The following is a 15,596-nucleotide window of genomic DNA, read 5'->3' as shown; positions in this document are numbered from 1 at the left end:
TTTCTGCAGTTTAGTACTTTACAGAGAGCTTTGTGATGATACCTGCAGTAGATCTCAGAGTATGTTCACTTTGTGGGGTTACAGACACAAAACTACCACAAAATATGCAAACCACCAAAAAGAGACACAAAGCCACCAAAAAGAGACACAAAAGGACTACAGTATGACACAAAACACCACAAAACCACCAAAAAGACACAAAACCACCAAAAGGAGACACAAACAATAAAAAAGATACACAAAACAACACAAAATATGCAAAACCACCAAAAAGAGACACAAAGGACTACAGTATGACAAAAAACACCACAAAACCACCAAAAAGACACAAACCACCAAAAGGAGACACAAACAATAAAAAGATACACAAACAACCACAAAATATGCAAAACCACCAAAAAAGAGACACAAAACACCAAAAAGAGACGCAAAAGGACTACAGTATGACACAAACAACCACAAAACCACCAAAAGGAGACACAAAACATAAAAAAGATACACAGAACAACCACAAAAGTATGCTAAATGACCAAAGAAGATAGAAAACAATAGAAAATGTACACAAAACAACACAAAATATGCTAAATGACCAAAAATAGACACAAAATGACACAAACCACCACAAAAATATGTCAAACAACCTTTCTCTGAATCCGTTCGTCTGCAGAATCTGAACTAGGATCAGTTTTTTGTGTCCTCGCTGAGGACGTTTTCTGTTTCAAAGCGTTTCTAATAATTCTGTCCTTCAAACCAAACCTCAGTAACCATGGAAACATCACAGCTCAGAAAAACTAAAAAGCCTTCACCTTGATGCTTGAGAGATGTGAAAACTGTTCACTTAAAGTCTGAGGAGATAGACCAGCAGATGTAAGCACTAGTCACAGTTGTGGTTCCTGCTGGTTTCCATCGTCACTCAGCAGGTCGATGGTGGTAGAAAGAAACGACGCTGATGGAAGAAGCTGAAAGTCAGACCTAAGATGTTCGTTAGTATTGTTCAGGTTTATAGATTCTGAACTGATCAAACCATCTAAACTGTTGACGGCTAAATGACTCCAGTTTATCCGGTTTTCAAACTGATGAATGATGATAATAGTTGAATTTATCTCTGACTGGTGGGTGAATACTAAAGTGTTTTTAAAGACGTCATCTTTGTCTCTGTGATGAACAGTTTCATCATCCTGAGATCTGCGTTTATCAGAGGGTTCATCATTGAGTGGGTCAGAGTTCATCAGTTCATCAGAGCTTATCAGTGGTTTGTGGGTATCTAACCGGGATCCTCGTCCTCCTCAGCGGTGCCCTACCTCCTGGGACTCGGCTCTCGGTGAAGGACCTGTACGTGGACGGGAGGCCCAGCGTGGAGGTCCTGAAGGCCCACCTGGTGAAGGAGGGGCGTCTGGAGGAGGAGGCGGCTCTGAGGATCATCAACGAGGGAGCTGGAATCCTGAGGCAGGAGAAGTGTATGCTGGAGGTGGAGGCTCCCATCACAGGTAGGAACACACCTGGAGGCTCCCACACCTGGAGGCAGTGATTGGCTCTGACCTGACCTCATCAGCTCGGATGGTTTTCAGGTTAATGAAAAACTCACCCACAGGTGAACTAGTCATGAAAACAGAAGTAGTTTTAATGTACAGTGAAGAACAAACCTGGGCTCAGATTCATCCACACTTTACAGGATAGAACCACAAAAAGATGAAATATTCATTCATCGCTGCGCTGATAGAGGTGGAAGTAAAACAGATTAAATTGTTCCCTCCTTGTCTGCTCGTTACAACTGTAAATAAATGAATAAATCAGTTAAAATCTGAAGTGGAGATGCCAAAAAGAACGTTTAAAAATGTAAAAATCTTTGAACTAACCACAATATCTGTAAAATGTGCTCCAGTCTGATATTAACACTGGCTGAACGTCTTGTAGGTCAAAGTGACCCGTTTTAAAGTTTGAAAATGTGGGAAAAAATAGATTTCAACAGTGAAACTTCTGATGTCCACGTTTTCAACATTTTTGGGAATCTTTGAAACATTTTTTAGTGCAAAAAATGTTAGTTTTTTTTAAGAACATTCAGAATAAAATCACCAAAATCCAGAACATTTGTAAATGTTCTTAAAGAAAATATTAGAACTTTTACTGATATAAATGGAATCACTTTAGATATTTTAGGATTTTTTTGGAAGATTTTCCTCATTTTTTGAAAATATTTACAAGAATTTTTTTTGCCAAATTTGGGGGATTTATTTTTAAATAAAACCTTTAAAAGAAACCGATGGAATTATTGGAATTTTCTTCCTGAAGGTTTGCAAATTTCACAAATTTGGGGAATTTTTTCTGATTTTTTTTTTTCATACAAGGAGACAATATTTTTTTGAGGCCTGTAAATGAGGACAACAGGAGGGTTAAACCAGTATTCTTCTGTAGTTCTTCTGTTAAAAAGGCTAATATCTGTGAAACAGTGGGGATTTTTTCAGTTTTAAACACAGTTAATACAGTAAATTATTAACTTGACATTGTTCAGATTTTTTTACATTTTAATTTATTATTTTTGTTTCTTTTTGTGGAGTTGACGTGTAATTAATTTCCTTTGGTGATTATTCCAAAATGATTGTTTATCTGTAAAACAAGTGTCAGTTCTTTTCCATCTTGGAGTAGTTTGCTTGTTGACACAGTTGATCTCTTTTCTCTGTTACTAATTAATAATAATAATCTGATCAGATCCGTTTCCCTTCAGCTTCAGTTCTGACATCCTCAACTTGTCATCGTTTTCCAGCTGATCTGTGTGTGTGTGTGTGTCTGCAGTGTGTGGTGACGTCCACGGTCAGTTCTTCGACCTGATGAAGCTGTTTGAGGTTGGAGGTTCTCCAGCTCCACCAGGTATCTGTTCCTGGGGCGACTACGTGACCGAGGCTACTTCAGCATCGAGGTGGGTCTGTGTGTGTCTGCCGGGGGGGTTGTGTGTCTGCCGGGGTTACGATCTGAACAACACCGACCCACTACAACCAGCTGGTCCTGTGAAAAAAATCAACACAATAATAGTAGTCTGTCATCATTGTTAACCTGGTGGAGACGGGGGAAGAAATTCAAGCATTTTGTTGTTTTGTGTCTCTTTGTGGTTGTTTTGTATTTCTCTGTTGTTGTTTTGCATCTCTTTCTGGTTTGTTGTGTGTCTCTTTGTGGTCCTTTTGTGTCTCTTTGTGGTCCTTTTGTGTCTCTTTGTGGTCCTTTTGTGTCTCTTTGTGGTTGTTTTGTGTCTCTTTGTGATCGTTTTGTGTCTCTTTGTGGTAATTTTGTGTTTCTCTGTTTGTTGTTTTGCGTCTCTTTCTGGTTGTTTTGTGTCTCTTTGTGGTCGTTTTGTGTCTCTTTGTGGTCGTTTAGTGTCTCTTTGTGGTTGTTTTGCGTCTCTTTGTGGTCCTTTTGTGTCTCTTTGTGGTTGTTTTGCGTCTCTTTGTGGTCCTTTTGTGTCTCTTTGTGGTTGTTTTGCGTCTCTTTGTGGTCCTTTTGTGTCTCTTTGTGGTCGTTTTGTGTCTCTTTGGTTTTTTTTTTTTTGTTTTTTTTTTTTTATTTTTTTTTTTTTTTTTTTTTTTTTTTTTTTTTTTTTTTTTTTTTTTTTTTTTTTTTTTTTTTTTTTTTTTTTTTTTTTTTTTTTTTTTTTTTTTTTTTTTTTTTTTTTTTTTTTTTTTTTTTTTTTTTTTTTTTTTTTTTTTTTTTTTTTTTTTTTTTTTTTTTTTTTTTTTTTTTTTTTTTTTTTTTTTTTTTTTTTTTTTTTTTTTTTTTGTTTTTTTTTTTTTTTTTTTTTGTGTCTCTTTGTGGTCGTTTTGTGTCTCTTTGTGGTCGTTTGTGTCTCTTTGTGATTGTTTTGTGTCTCTTTGTGTCGTTTTGTGTCTCTTTGTGGTCGTTTAGTGTCTCTCTTTGTGGTTGTTTTGCGTCTCTTTGTGGTCCTTTTGTGTCTCTTTGTGGTCGTTTTGTGTCTCTTTGTGGTTGTTTTGTGTTTCGTCTCTTTTGCTTTTGGTTGTTTGTGTCTCTTTGTGGTCCTTTTGTGTCTCTTTGTGGTCGTTTTGTGTCTTTTGTGGTCGTTTTGTGTCTCTTTGTGATTGTTTTGTGTCTCTTTGTGGTCGTTTTGTGTCTCTTTGTGGTTGTTTTGCGTCTCTTCTGGTTTGTTTGTGTCTCTTTGTGGTGTTTTGTGTCTCTTGTGTTGTTTTGCGTCTCTTTCTGGTTGTTTTGTGTCTCTTTGTGGTCATTGTGTTCTCTTTGTGGTCGTTTTGTGTCTCTTGTGGTTGTTTTGTGTTTCTGTGGTTATTTTGCGTCTTTGTGGTGTTTTGTGTTTCTCTGTTGTTGTTTTGTGTCTCTTTCTGGTTGTTTTGTGTCTTTGTGGTTTTTTGTGTTTCTCTGTTGTTGTTTTGGCGTCTCGTTGTGGTTGTTGTGTGTCTTGTGGTTTGTTTTGTGTCTCTTTCTGGTTGTTTTGTGTCTCTTTGTGTTTTTTTTTGTGTTTCTCTGTTGTGTTTTGCGTCTCTTTGTGGTTGTTGTGTGTCTCTTTGTGGTCGTTTTGTGTCTCTTGTGGTCGTTTTGTGTCTCTTTGTGGTCGTTTTGTGTCTCTTTCTGGTTGTTTTGTGTCTCTTTGTGTTTTTTTTGTGTTTCTCTGTTGTTGTTGTGTGTCTCTTTGTGGTTGTTTTGTGTCTCTTTGTGGTTGTTTTGTGTCTCTTTGTGGTTGTTTTGTGTCTCTTTGTGGTCGTTTTGTGTCTCTTTGTGGTCGTTTTGTGTCTCTTTCTGGTTGTTTTGTGTCTCTTTGTGTTTTTTTTTGTGTTCTCTGTTGTTATTTTGCGTCTCTTTGTGGTTGTTGTGTGTCTCTTTGTGGTTGTTTGTGTCTCTTTGTGGTCGTTTTGTGTCTCTTTGTGGTTGTTTTGTGTTTCTGTGGTTATTTTGCGTCTTTGTGGTTGTTTTGTGTTTCTCTGTTGTTTTGTGTCTCTTTCTGATTGTTTTGTGTTCTCTGTTGTGTTTGTGTCTCTTTCTGGTTGTTTTGTGTCTTTGTGGTTTTTTTGTGTTTCTCTGTTGTTGTTTTGCGTCTCTTTGTGGTTGTTGTGTCTCTCTGTGGTTGTTTTATGTCTCTTTCTGGTTGTTTTGTGTCTCTTTGTGTTTTTTTTGTGTTTCTCTGTTGTTGTTTTGCGTCTCTTTGTGGTTGTGTTTCTCTGTGGTTGTTTTGTGTCTCTGTTCTTAATTTTGTCACTTTTTATGGTAATTTCTTGTCGTTTTCTGTGTTTTTGTTCATTTAATGTGTGGTTGTGGACATTTTGCATGTATTTTTGTGTCTCTGTGGTCATTGTAGAGTAATTCAGTGTCTTTTTTTTCGTAATTTAGTGTCTCTGAGGATGTCCACTGTGTTGTTTTATGTATTTTTAAAATGATTTTGTGTGTTTTTGGGGCTTTTTTTGTCTTTTAACCAGTAACTCTGCAGGTCTGTGCAGTTAAAACCATGATGTGGGTCTATAAACTGAGTTATATCACAGCAGTCGGGTGCAGATGAACTGTGTGTGTCCAGCGTTCGATTTAGACTGTCACCATTTGGGACTAAAAACGTCGCAAATGGCGACCTGGCGACCACAGATTTGGACGGTCGCCAGGTCGCCATTTGCCGACATTTTTAGTCCCAAATGGCGACCTGGTGACCGTCCAAATCGAGCGCTCGATCGAGCTGAACCGACTATCATGTTTTCTTCATGGAGGCAGCCACTTTGTGTGATGTCATCAACCTCCTATCATTCCCAGCGCTCGCGGCGACCTGGCGACCGTCTAAATCGAGCGCTGGTGTCTGTTGTGTGTCTGTCTTGTGTCTGCTGTGTGTCTGGTTGTCGCTCCTCAGAAACTTGTTGACCTGTAAAAACACTGATTTGACATTTGGAGCTTCACAGTCCAGCATCTTTAAATAGTCGTAGGAAATGAGAAGCACGCTGCTGGCTCCACGTGCACGCTGCTGGTTCCACGTGCACGCTCTCACGCACACACACACACACACACATACATTAGACGTGGTAACATACGTGCACGCTCCTCGTTGTTGCCTCTAGCTGTGTCCCATTTACAAACAATGTGACGGACGACTGGCAGGAAGTCTCTGCTGCTGCGAACGTTTCTATTGGCTGCTGCTGTGGTCAGTGGGACGTTTCTATTGGCTGCTGCTGTGGTCAGTGGACGTTTCTATGAATTACTGAACATGTTGAAGCTCCATCAGAGATCTTTGGTCCAGTTTCAGACTCAGAAGTTCTCTTTGTGGTCGTTTTGTGTCTCTTTGTGATTGTTTTGTGTCTCTTTGAGGTTGTTTTGTGTCTCTTTGAGGTTGTTTTGTGTCTCTTTGTGGTGATTTTGCATCTCTTTGTGGTTGTTTTGTTGTCTCTTTGTGGTCGTTTTGCGTCTCTTTGTGGTAGTTTTGTGTCTTTTTTGCGGTTGTTTGTGTCTCTTGGGTTTTTTGTATCTCTTTGTGGTTGTTTTGTGTCTCTTTGTTTTTGGTTTGTGTCTCTTTGTGGTTATTTTGTGTCTTTTTGAGGTTGTTTGTGTCTCTTAGGTTTTTTGAGTCTCTTTGTGTTGATTTTGTGTCTCTTTATGGTAATTTAGTTTCTCTTTGTGTTGATTTTGTGTCTCTTTGTGGTTGTTTTGTCTCTTTGTGTTGGTTTTTTTGTCTGTTTGCGGTTGTTTCTGTGTTTTCTAACTGATCTGGAGTCACATCTCTGATACCAAACGTCTCTCTGTGATGATCATGAGACATCTGAGTGACACAAAGCTTCACTCTATCAGCTCGACAAACAGCAGCAGCGTTACACAACCCTGCCTGCAGAACACACAGCGCTCAGGCCGTTGTTCTGTGTGATCAGTTGGTGAACAGCTGGTCTGATCTTAGTGGGCGCCTTCAGAAAAGAGCAGAATCAGATGAACCAGGTGGTCTGAGAGGCTGACTGGCAGCTGAAAGCAACAGCAGGTGTGTTTAGAAGTAAAAGCCGCCGTTTGCTGTTTGCTCCGATCCTTTTCTCTCATTCTGACGCTGCAGAGCTTTCAGGGCTGCAGGCTTCGGCTCGCTGCGATCAATAATCACATCGACTAAATCCCTGCGTGATTAAATAATTAATCTGTCAGACCTGCCCGTGTACGCTGACCTGAAAACAGATATGAGAGCAGCAGCTTCCAATGTAATCTGTGCTGCTTACTGGTTTAGGAAGTGAATGCCCTCAGTTTAGTCTGACAGGCCGCAGCTTCAGCCTTCAGGACAAAACTGAGGGAGCAAACGTGGCTCTGGACCCTTCACAGCTCACACTGATGAAACATGAGGCAACAAAGAGCAACTAAAATCAGAATTTATCCAGTATGACTCAACAATTATGCAAAGACCTGAAAATTCTCCCAAATCCGTGTCCAATATTGCTCAAAATCTGTTCAAAAGAACTCAAAATGTACCCAAAGTGACCTGCAACCTATAGAAGATGACTCAGATTTGTCTAAAATGAGCCACAAAAGCTGGAATCAACAGGTTTTCAAGTGTCCCACAGATACTATCGATGTTTATTTGTTTCCATATTTGTGACTCAGAATTCGTCCAAATGTCTTAAAACCTGTCCAGGATGACTCAGCAAGTTGTGCAAATTATTTGACAATTCTCCCAAATTGACTCAGAACTTGTCCAGTATTTACTCAAAATGGTTCAAAAGAATTCAAAACTTTTTTCAGAATGACCAGAAATTTGCTAAAATGTCTCAAAATGTATCCAGATTTACCTCGAACCTGTTCAAGATGACTCAAAATCTGTCCAAATAGCTTAAAACGTGTCTAAAATGACTCAACATTAGACAAAATGACTTGAAAATTTGTCCCAAATGACTCCAAATCTACCCAACGTGTCCAAGATTACTCAAAATCTGTTCAAAAGAATTCAAAACTTGTCCAAAAGTGACTCAGAATTTGTTAAAAATGTCTGAACATTTGTCTAAAATTAATTAGACCCTGTTCAAGATGACTCAAAATCCTTCCAAAAGACTTCAAACTTGTCAAAAATGACTCAACAATTATGCAAAGACTTGAAAATTCTCCCAAATATGGATCCAAGATTGCTCAAAATCTGTTCAAAAGAACTCTAAATATCTCCAAACTGACCTACAACCTGTAAAAGATGACTCTGATTAGTCTAAAATGACCCACAGAAGCTGGAATCAACACGTCCAACATGTTTTCAAGTGTCCACAGATACCATCGATATTCATCTATTTACAGTTTTTTCATTTGTTTCCATATTTGTGACTCACAATTCATCCAAATGTCTTAAAACCTGTCCAGCATCACTCGACAGTTGTACAAATTATTCAGAACTTGTCCAAGATTACTCAAATTTGGTTCAAAAGAACTCAAAACTACCAGAAAAATGTCTAAAAATTACCTGAAACATTGGAGGAGACCAAAAGTGGAGCGAAAAGAGAGCAAGTAGTTTCAGCTGTTATTGTCTGTACTGTGAAAAAATGTCCACGTTGACTCACAAAATGGTCCAAAATGTCTTTAAATGTATTCAAAATGAGTCAGACTTTTCCACAGTGAGGTGGAGGAGACCAGAAATGGAGCAAACAGTGGACTTAGAATCACTGGGAAATGAACACGACTCCACATAAACACTGATGTTGTTGTATAACAGCGTGAAATATTAGTAGTTTCTGCTGTCACTGTCAGAAAATGTTCAAAAATGACCAATAAAAGATGTCAAAAGTGACCTACAATTTGGTCAAGATGTCTCCAGATGTGTCCGAAATTAGGTGGAGACCAAAAACGGAGCTAAAAGGAGCAAACTCTAAATGAATAATTCTGTTGTGTCAAAACAGCAACAAGAGTAAATATTCTAACTGTTACCATCTGAACTGTGGGGAAAAAAGTCCATTATGACTCAAAAAATGGTCCAAAGCGTCTTAAAATTTATCATAAATGACTCAAAACTTTTCCAAAAGGAGGTGGAGGAGACCAAAAGTGAAGCTAAAAGAGCCAACACTGAACTGAATTTAGTCAGGAAGTACCCTCAGATAAACTGTGTATTTTCTGTGTATTTCTAACATTGTTCCTGTGTTGTGTTGTACAGTGTGTACTCTACCTGTGGGCACTGAAGATCAACCATCCCAACACCTTGTTCCTGCTCAGAGGCAACCACGAGTGCCGACATCTCACAGAGTACTTCACCTTCAAACAGGAGTGTAAGCTAACCCTGACCGCTGAGTGTTAGCGCTGCAGGCTGAGTGTTAGCACTACAGGCTGTGTATTAGTACTACAGGCTGTGTATTAGTACTGCAGGCTGAGTATTAGTACTGCAGGCTGTGTATTAGTACTGCAGGCTGAGTATTAGCGCTGCAGGCTGAGTATTAGCGCTGCAGGCTGAGTATTAGCGCTGCAGGCTGAGTGTTAGCGCTGCAGGCTGTGTGTTAGCACTACAGGCTGTGTATTAGTACTACAGGCTGTGTATTAGTACTGCAGGCTGAGTATTAGTACTGCAGGCTGTGTATTAGTACTGCAGGCTGAGTATTAGCGCTGCAGGCTGAGTATTAGCGCTGCAGGCTGAGTATTAGCGCTGCAGGCTGAGTGTTAGCGCTGCAGGCTGTGTATTAGTACTACAGGCTGAGTGTTAGCGCTGCAGGCTGAGTGTTAGCACTACAGGCTGAGTGTTAGCACTACAGGCTGTGTATTAGTACTACAGGCTGAGTGTTAGCGCTGCAGGCTGAGTGTTAGCACTACAGGCTGAGTGTTAGCACTACAGGCTGTGTATTAGCGCTGCAGGCTGAGTATTAGCGCTGCAGGCTGAGTATTAGCGCTGCAGGCTGAGTATTAGCGCTGCAGGCTGTGTGTTAGCGCTGCAGGCTGTGTGTTAGCGCTGCAGGCTGTGTGTTAGCACTACAGGCTGAGTATTAGCACTACAGGCTGAGTGTTAGCGCTGCAGGCTGAGTGTTAGCACTACAGGCTGAGTGTTAGCACTACAAGCTGAGTGTTAGCACTACAGGCTGTGTATTAGCGCTGCAGGCTGAGTATTAGCACTGCAGGCTGAGTATTAGCACTGCAGGCTGTGTATTAGCGCTGCAGGCTGTGTATTAGCGCTGCAGGCTGAGTATTAGCACTGCAGGCTGAGTATTAGCGCTGCAGGCTGAGTGTTAGCGCTACAGGCTGAGTGTTAGCACTACAGGCTGTGTATTAGCGCTGCAGGCTGAGTATTAGCACTGCAGGCTGAGTATTAGCGCTGCAGGCTGAGTATTAGCGCTGCAGGCTGAGTATTAGCGCTGCAGGCTGTGTATTAGCGCTGCAGGCTGAGTGTTAGCGCTGCAGGCTGAGTGTTAGCGCTGCAGGCTGAGTGTTAGCGCTGCAGGCTGTGTATTAGCGCTGCAGGCTGAGTATTAGCACTGCAGGCTGAGTGTTAGCGCTACAGGCTGTGTATTAGTACTACAGGCTGAGTGTTAGCGCTGCAGGCTGTGTATTAGTACTACAGGCTGAGTGTTAGCGCTACAGGCTGAGTGTTAGCACTGCAGGCTGAGTATTAGCGCTGCAGGCTGAGTATTAGCGCTGCAGGCTGAGTATTAGCGCTGCAGGCTGTGTATTAGCGCTGTAGGCTGAGTATTAGCGCTGCAGGCTGAGTGTTAGCGCTGCAGGCTGAGTGTTAGCGCTACAGGCTGTGTATTAGCGCTGCAGGCTGAGTATTAGCACTGCAGGCTGAGTATTAGCACTGCAGGCTGAGTATTAGCACTGCAGGCTGAGTATTAGCGCTGCAGGCTGTGTATTAGCGCTGCAGGCTGAGTGTTAGCGCTGCAGGCTGAGTGTTAGCGCTGCAGGCTGAGTGTTAGCACTACAGACTGAGTATTAGCGCTACAGGCTGAGTATTAGCGCTGCAGGCTGAGTATTAGCGCTGCAGGCTGAGTATTAGCACTGCAGGCTGTGTATTAGTACTGCAGGCTGAGTGTTAGCGCTACAGGCTGTGTATTAGTACTACAGGCTGAGTGTTAGCGCTGCAGGCTGTGTATTAGTACTACAGGCTGAGTGTTAGCGCTACAGGCTGAGTGTTAGCGCTGCAGGCTGTGTTTTAGCGCTGCAGGCTGAGTATTAGCGCTGCAGGCTGAGTGTTAGCGCTGCAGGCTGAGTGTTAGCGCTACAGGCTGAGTGTTAGCGCTACAGGCTGTGTATTAGCGCTGCAGGCTGAATATTAGCGCTGCAGGCTGAGTATTAGCGCTGCAGGCTGAGTATTAGCGCTGCAGGCTGTGTATTAGCGCTGTAGGCTGAGTATTAGCGCTGCAGGCTGAGTGTTAGCGCTGCAGGCTGAATGTTAGCGCTGCAGGCTGAGTGTTAGCGCTGCAGGCTGAGTGTTAGCGCTGCAGGCTGAGTGTTAGCGCTACAGGCTGTGTATTAGCGCTGCAGGCTGAGTATTAGCACTGCAGGCTGAGTGTTAGCGCTACAGGCTGTGTATTAGTACTACAGGCTGAGTGTTAGCGCTGCAGGGCTGTGTATTAGTACTACAGGCTGAGTGTTAGCGCTGCAGGCTGAGTGTTAGCACTGCAGGCTGAGTATTAGCGCTGCAGGCTGAGTATTAGCGCTGCAGGCTGTGTATTAGCGCTGCAGGCTGTGTATTAGCGCTGCAGGCTGAGTGTTAGCGCTGCAGGCTGAGTGTTAGCGCTACAGGCTGTGTATTAGCGCTGCAGGCTGAGTATTAGCGCTGCAGGCTGAGTATTAGCGCTGCAGGCTGAGTGTTAGCGCTGCAGGCTGAGTGTTAGCGCTGCAGGCTGAGTGTTAGCGCTGCAGGCTGAGTGTTAGCGCTGCAGGCTGAGTGTTAGCGCTGCAGGCTGAGTGTTAGCGCTGCAGGCTGAGTGTTAGCGCTGCAGGCTGAGTGTTAGCGCTGCAGGCTGAGTGTTAGCGCTGCAGGCTGAGTGTTAGTGCTACAGGCTGTGTATTAGCGCTGCAGGCTGAATATTAGCGCTGCAGGCTGAGTATTAGCGCTGCAGGCTGAGTGTTAGCGCTGCAGGCTGAGTGTTAGCGCTGCAGGCTGAGTGTTAGTGCTACAGGCTGTGTATTAGCGCTGCAGGCTGAATATTAGCGCTGCAGGCTGAGTATTAGCGCTGCAGGCTGAGTATTAGCGCTGCAGGCTGTGTATTAGCGCTGTAGGCTGTGTATTAGCGCTGCAGGCTGAGTGTTAGCGCTGCAGGCTGAGTGTTAGCGCTGCAGGCTGAGTGTTAGCGCTACAGGCTGTGTATTAGCGCTGCAGGCTGAGTATTAGCGCTGCAGGCTGAGTATTAGCGCTGCAGGCTGAGTATTAGCACTGCAGGCTGAGTATTAGCGCTGCAGGCTGTGTATTAGCGCTGCAGGCTGAGTATTAGCACTGCAGGCTGAGTATTAGCGCTGCAGGCTGAGTGTTAGCACTACAGACTGTGTGTTAGCACTGCAGGCTGAGTATTAGCGCTACAGGCTGTGTATTAGCGCTGCAGGCTGAGTGTTAGCGCTGCAGGCTGAGTGTTAGCGCTGCAGGCTGAGTGTTAGCGCTGCAGGCTGAGTGTTAGCGCTGCAGGCTGAGTGTTAGCGCTGCAGGCTGAGTATTAGCGCTGCAGGCTGAGTGTTAGCGCTACAGGCTGTGTATTAGTACTACAGGCTGAGTGTTTGCGCTGCAGGCTGTGTATTAGTACTACAGGCTGAGTGTTAGCGCTACAGGCTGAGTGTTAGCGCTACAGGCTGAGTGTTAGCGCTGCAGGCTGTGTGTTAGCGCTGCAGGCTGAGTATTAGCGCTGCAGGCTGAGTATTAGCGCTGCAGGCTGAGTGTTAGCGCTGCAGGCTGTGTATTAGTACTACAGACTGAGTATTAGCACTACAGGCTGAGTGTTAGCGCTGCAGGCTGAGTGTTAGCGCTGCAGGCTGAGTGTTAGCGCTGCAGGCTGAGTGTTAGCGCTGCAGGCTGTGTAGCGCTAAAGGCTGAGTGTTAGCGCTGCAGGGTGTGTTAGCGCTACAGGCTGAGTATTAGCGCTGCAGGCTGAGTATTAGCGCTGCAGGCTGAGTATTAGCGCTGCAGGCTGAGTATTAGCACTACAGGCTGTGTGTCAGCACTACAGACTGTGTATCAGCACTACAGGCTGTGTATCAGTACTACAGGCTGTGTATCAGTACTACAGACTGTGTATCAGTACTACAGGCTGTGTATCAGTACTACAAACTGTGTATTAGTACTACAGACGGTGTATCATTGTTGTTCCAGGTAAAATAAAGTACTCTGAGCGGGTCTATGATGCCTGTATGGAGGCCTTTGACTGCCTTCCTCTGGCTGCTCTCCTCAACCAGCAGTTCCTCTGTGTTCATGGAGGCCTGAGCCCTGAGGTCACCTGCCTGGACGACATCCGCAAGGTAACGCCTCAGACACGCCTTAAACATGCCTAAAACACGCCTAAAACATGTGTCATGCCATACGCAAGCCTGGAACATGCCTTAAACACACCTTAAACACGCCTTTAACACGCATAAACATGTTTTCAACATGCCTCTCTGAACAGCTCTATAACTAACCTGTGTTTTTATAGTTCTTTATCATGTTCTAACGGTTCTACCTGGGTTTTTATAGTTCTTTATCATGTTCTAAACATTCTGTCGGTGTTCTCCTGCAGCTGGACCGGTTCAAAGAACCTCCAGCCTTCGGTCCGATGTGTGACCTGCTGTGGTCGGATCCAGGAGAAGACTACGGCTCTGAGAAGACCCAGGAACATTTTTGCCACAACAGCGTCCGAGGATGCTCCTACTTCTACAGGTAGGAAGGTTCTACAGGTAGAACGTTCTAAAATGATTCATACAGTCGTTGGTGTTCATGACTTTATGAAGAACTGATCATATGTTTGCATTTTTATCTGCAGTATAAAATGACAGTAAATGGTGAAAAATGTGTTAAATTTCTACAAATGAAAGTTTGTTTTTGCTAAAATCTAAACCAAAAGATGTCCAAACTCTGACATAAACAGTGGAAGAAGTTGAGTTTATTCAGATTTATGGTGCTTTTATGCAGAATTTTCTGACAGTAAAGGTCATTTCTGCTCTATTTCCCACAAAAAAATCATTTATATAATTCGTGACAAAAACTAATGAAAACAAGTCCTCAACTTCTGATAAACTTAGTTTTTAATTTGTTTTGCTAAAATCTAAACTAAAAAATGTCCAAACTCTGACACAAAGCGGAGAAAACCGTGAATTTATTTCAGTTATTTTAGTTTTTCATGTTTTTTGGTTCTTAGTTTTTGTCTCCAGGATAAACTGGCAGTTGGAGGTTCAATGTTTCCACAGATGAAGTCTTGTAGTTTTAGTCCAGCGGTTCTGGTTGACATCAGGTCTTCCAGTAGATGGGTTTGGTGTTCTGGTTCAGTGAACGGAGTCGGTGTTTCAGACAGATCCTCCTCCTCGTTAGTTCTCCGACCGTAATTAATCCCTAATTTTAGCGCCGTTAGCATCTCCTGTCATACTTGAGCTTCAGCTGCCTCCTTGGTTGCCATGGCGACCCAGGAGGAGGCGGCGCAGCGACAGCCGAGCGGTGGGAGGACGGCGGTCCGACTGGATCCGGTTCTGATGAGGCGGGTCGCCGTGGTAACCCACATGTTGTTTTTTTCTTCCAGCTATCCGGCGGTCTGCGACTTCCTGATGAACAACAACCTGCTGTCGGTAATACGAGCCCACGAAGCCCAGGACGCAGGGTGAGTCTGGAACAGGAGGTTCTAGAGGGGATAGAACCAGAAACAGGAGGTTCTAGAGGGGATAGGACCAGAAACAGGAGGTTCTAGAGGGGATAGAGCATGAAACAGGAGGTTCTAGAGGGGATAGAGCATGAAACAGGAGGTTCTAGAGGGGATAGAGCATGAAACAGGAGGTTCTAGAGGGGATAGAACCAGAAACAGGAGGTTCTAGAGGGGATAGAACCAGAAACAGGAGGTTCTAGAGGGGACAGGACCAGAAACAGGAGGTTCTAGAGGGGATAGAGCATGAAACAGGAGGTTCTAGAGGGGATAGAGCATGAAACAGGAGGTTCTAGAGGGGATAGAACCAGAAACAGGAGGTTCTAGAGGGGACAGGACCAGAAACAGGAGGTTCTAGAGGGGATAGAACCAGAAACAGGAGGTTCTAGAGGGGGTAGGACCAGAAACAGGAGGTTCTAGAGGGGATAGAGCATGAAACAGGAGGTTCTAGAGGGGATAGAGCATGAAACAGGAGGTTCTAGAGGGGATAGAACCAGAAACAGGAGGTTCTAGAGGGGACAGGACCAGAAACAGGAGGTTCTAGAGGGGATAGCACCAGAAACAGGAGGTTCTAGAGGGGATAGAGCATGAAACAGGAGGTTCTAGAGGGGATAGAGCATGAAACAGGAGGTTCTAGATGGGATAGAGCAGGAAACAGGAGGTTCTAGATGGGATAGAACCAGAAACAGGAGGTTCTAGAGGGGACAGAGCAGGAAACAGGAGGTTCTAGAGGGATAGAACCAAAAACAGGAGGTTCTAGAGGGGATAGAACAGTAAATATAGCAGGAAACAGGAGGTTCTAGAGGGAATAGAGCAGGAAACAGGAGGTTCTAGAGGGAATAAAACAGTAAATATTGCAGGAAACAGGAG

General features: G+C 43.6%; 1 protein-coding gene across 1 annotated transcript in view; it reads left to right on the top strand.

Moving 5' to 3' along the window:
• The window catches only part of ppp3ccb (protein phosphatase 3, catalytic subunit, gamma isozyme, b), a 50,824-nt gene that overhangs the window by 14,679 nt on the left and 20,549 nt on the right, over positions 1-15,596 (top strand). The window contains 7 exon segments of the mRNA XM_022219948.2: positions 1,291-1,487; positions 2,791-2,856; positions 2,859-2,914; positions 9,086-9,197; positions 13,214-13,359; positions 13,617-13,756; positions 14,610-14,687. Coding sequence (XP_022075640.2) covers positions 1,460-1,487; positions 2,791-2,856; positions 2,859-2,914; positions 9,086-9,197; positions 13,214-13,359; positions 13,617-13,756; positions 14,610-14,687 — 626 coding nt within the window. The 5' untranslated portion in view covers positions 1,291-1,459.

This window comes from Acanthochromis polyacanthus, chromosome 18 (assembly GCF_021347895.1).
Source record: "Acanthochromis polyacanthus isolate Apoly-LR-REF ecotype Palm Island chromosome 18, KAUST_Apoly_ChrSc, whole genome shotgun sequence".
In the NCBI taxonomy this organism is placed as follows: domain Eukaryota; kingdom Metazoa; phylum Chordata; class Actinopteri; family Pomacentridae; genus Acanthochromis; species Acanthochromis polyacanthus.
The sequence above is the reverse complement of the archived record's forward strand: the minus strand, read 5'-3'. Positions and strand labels throughout refer to the sequence as shown.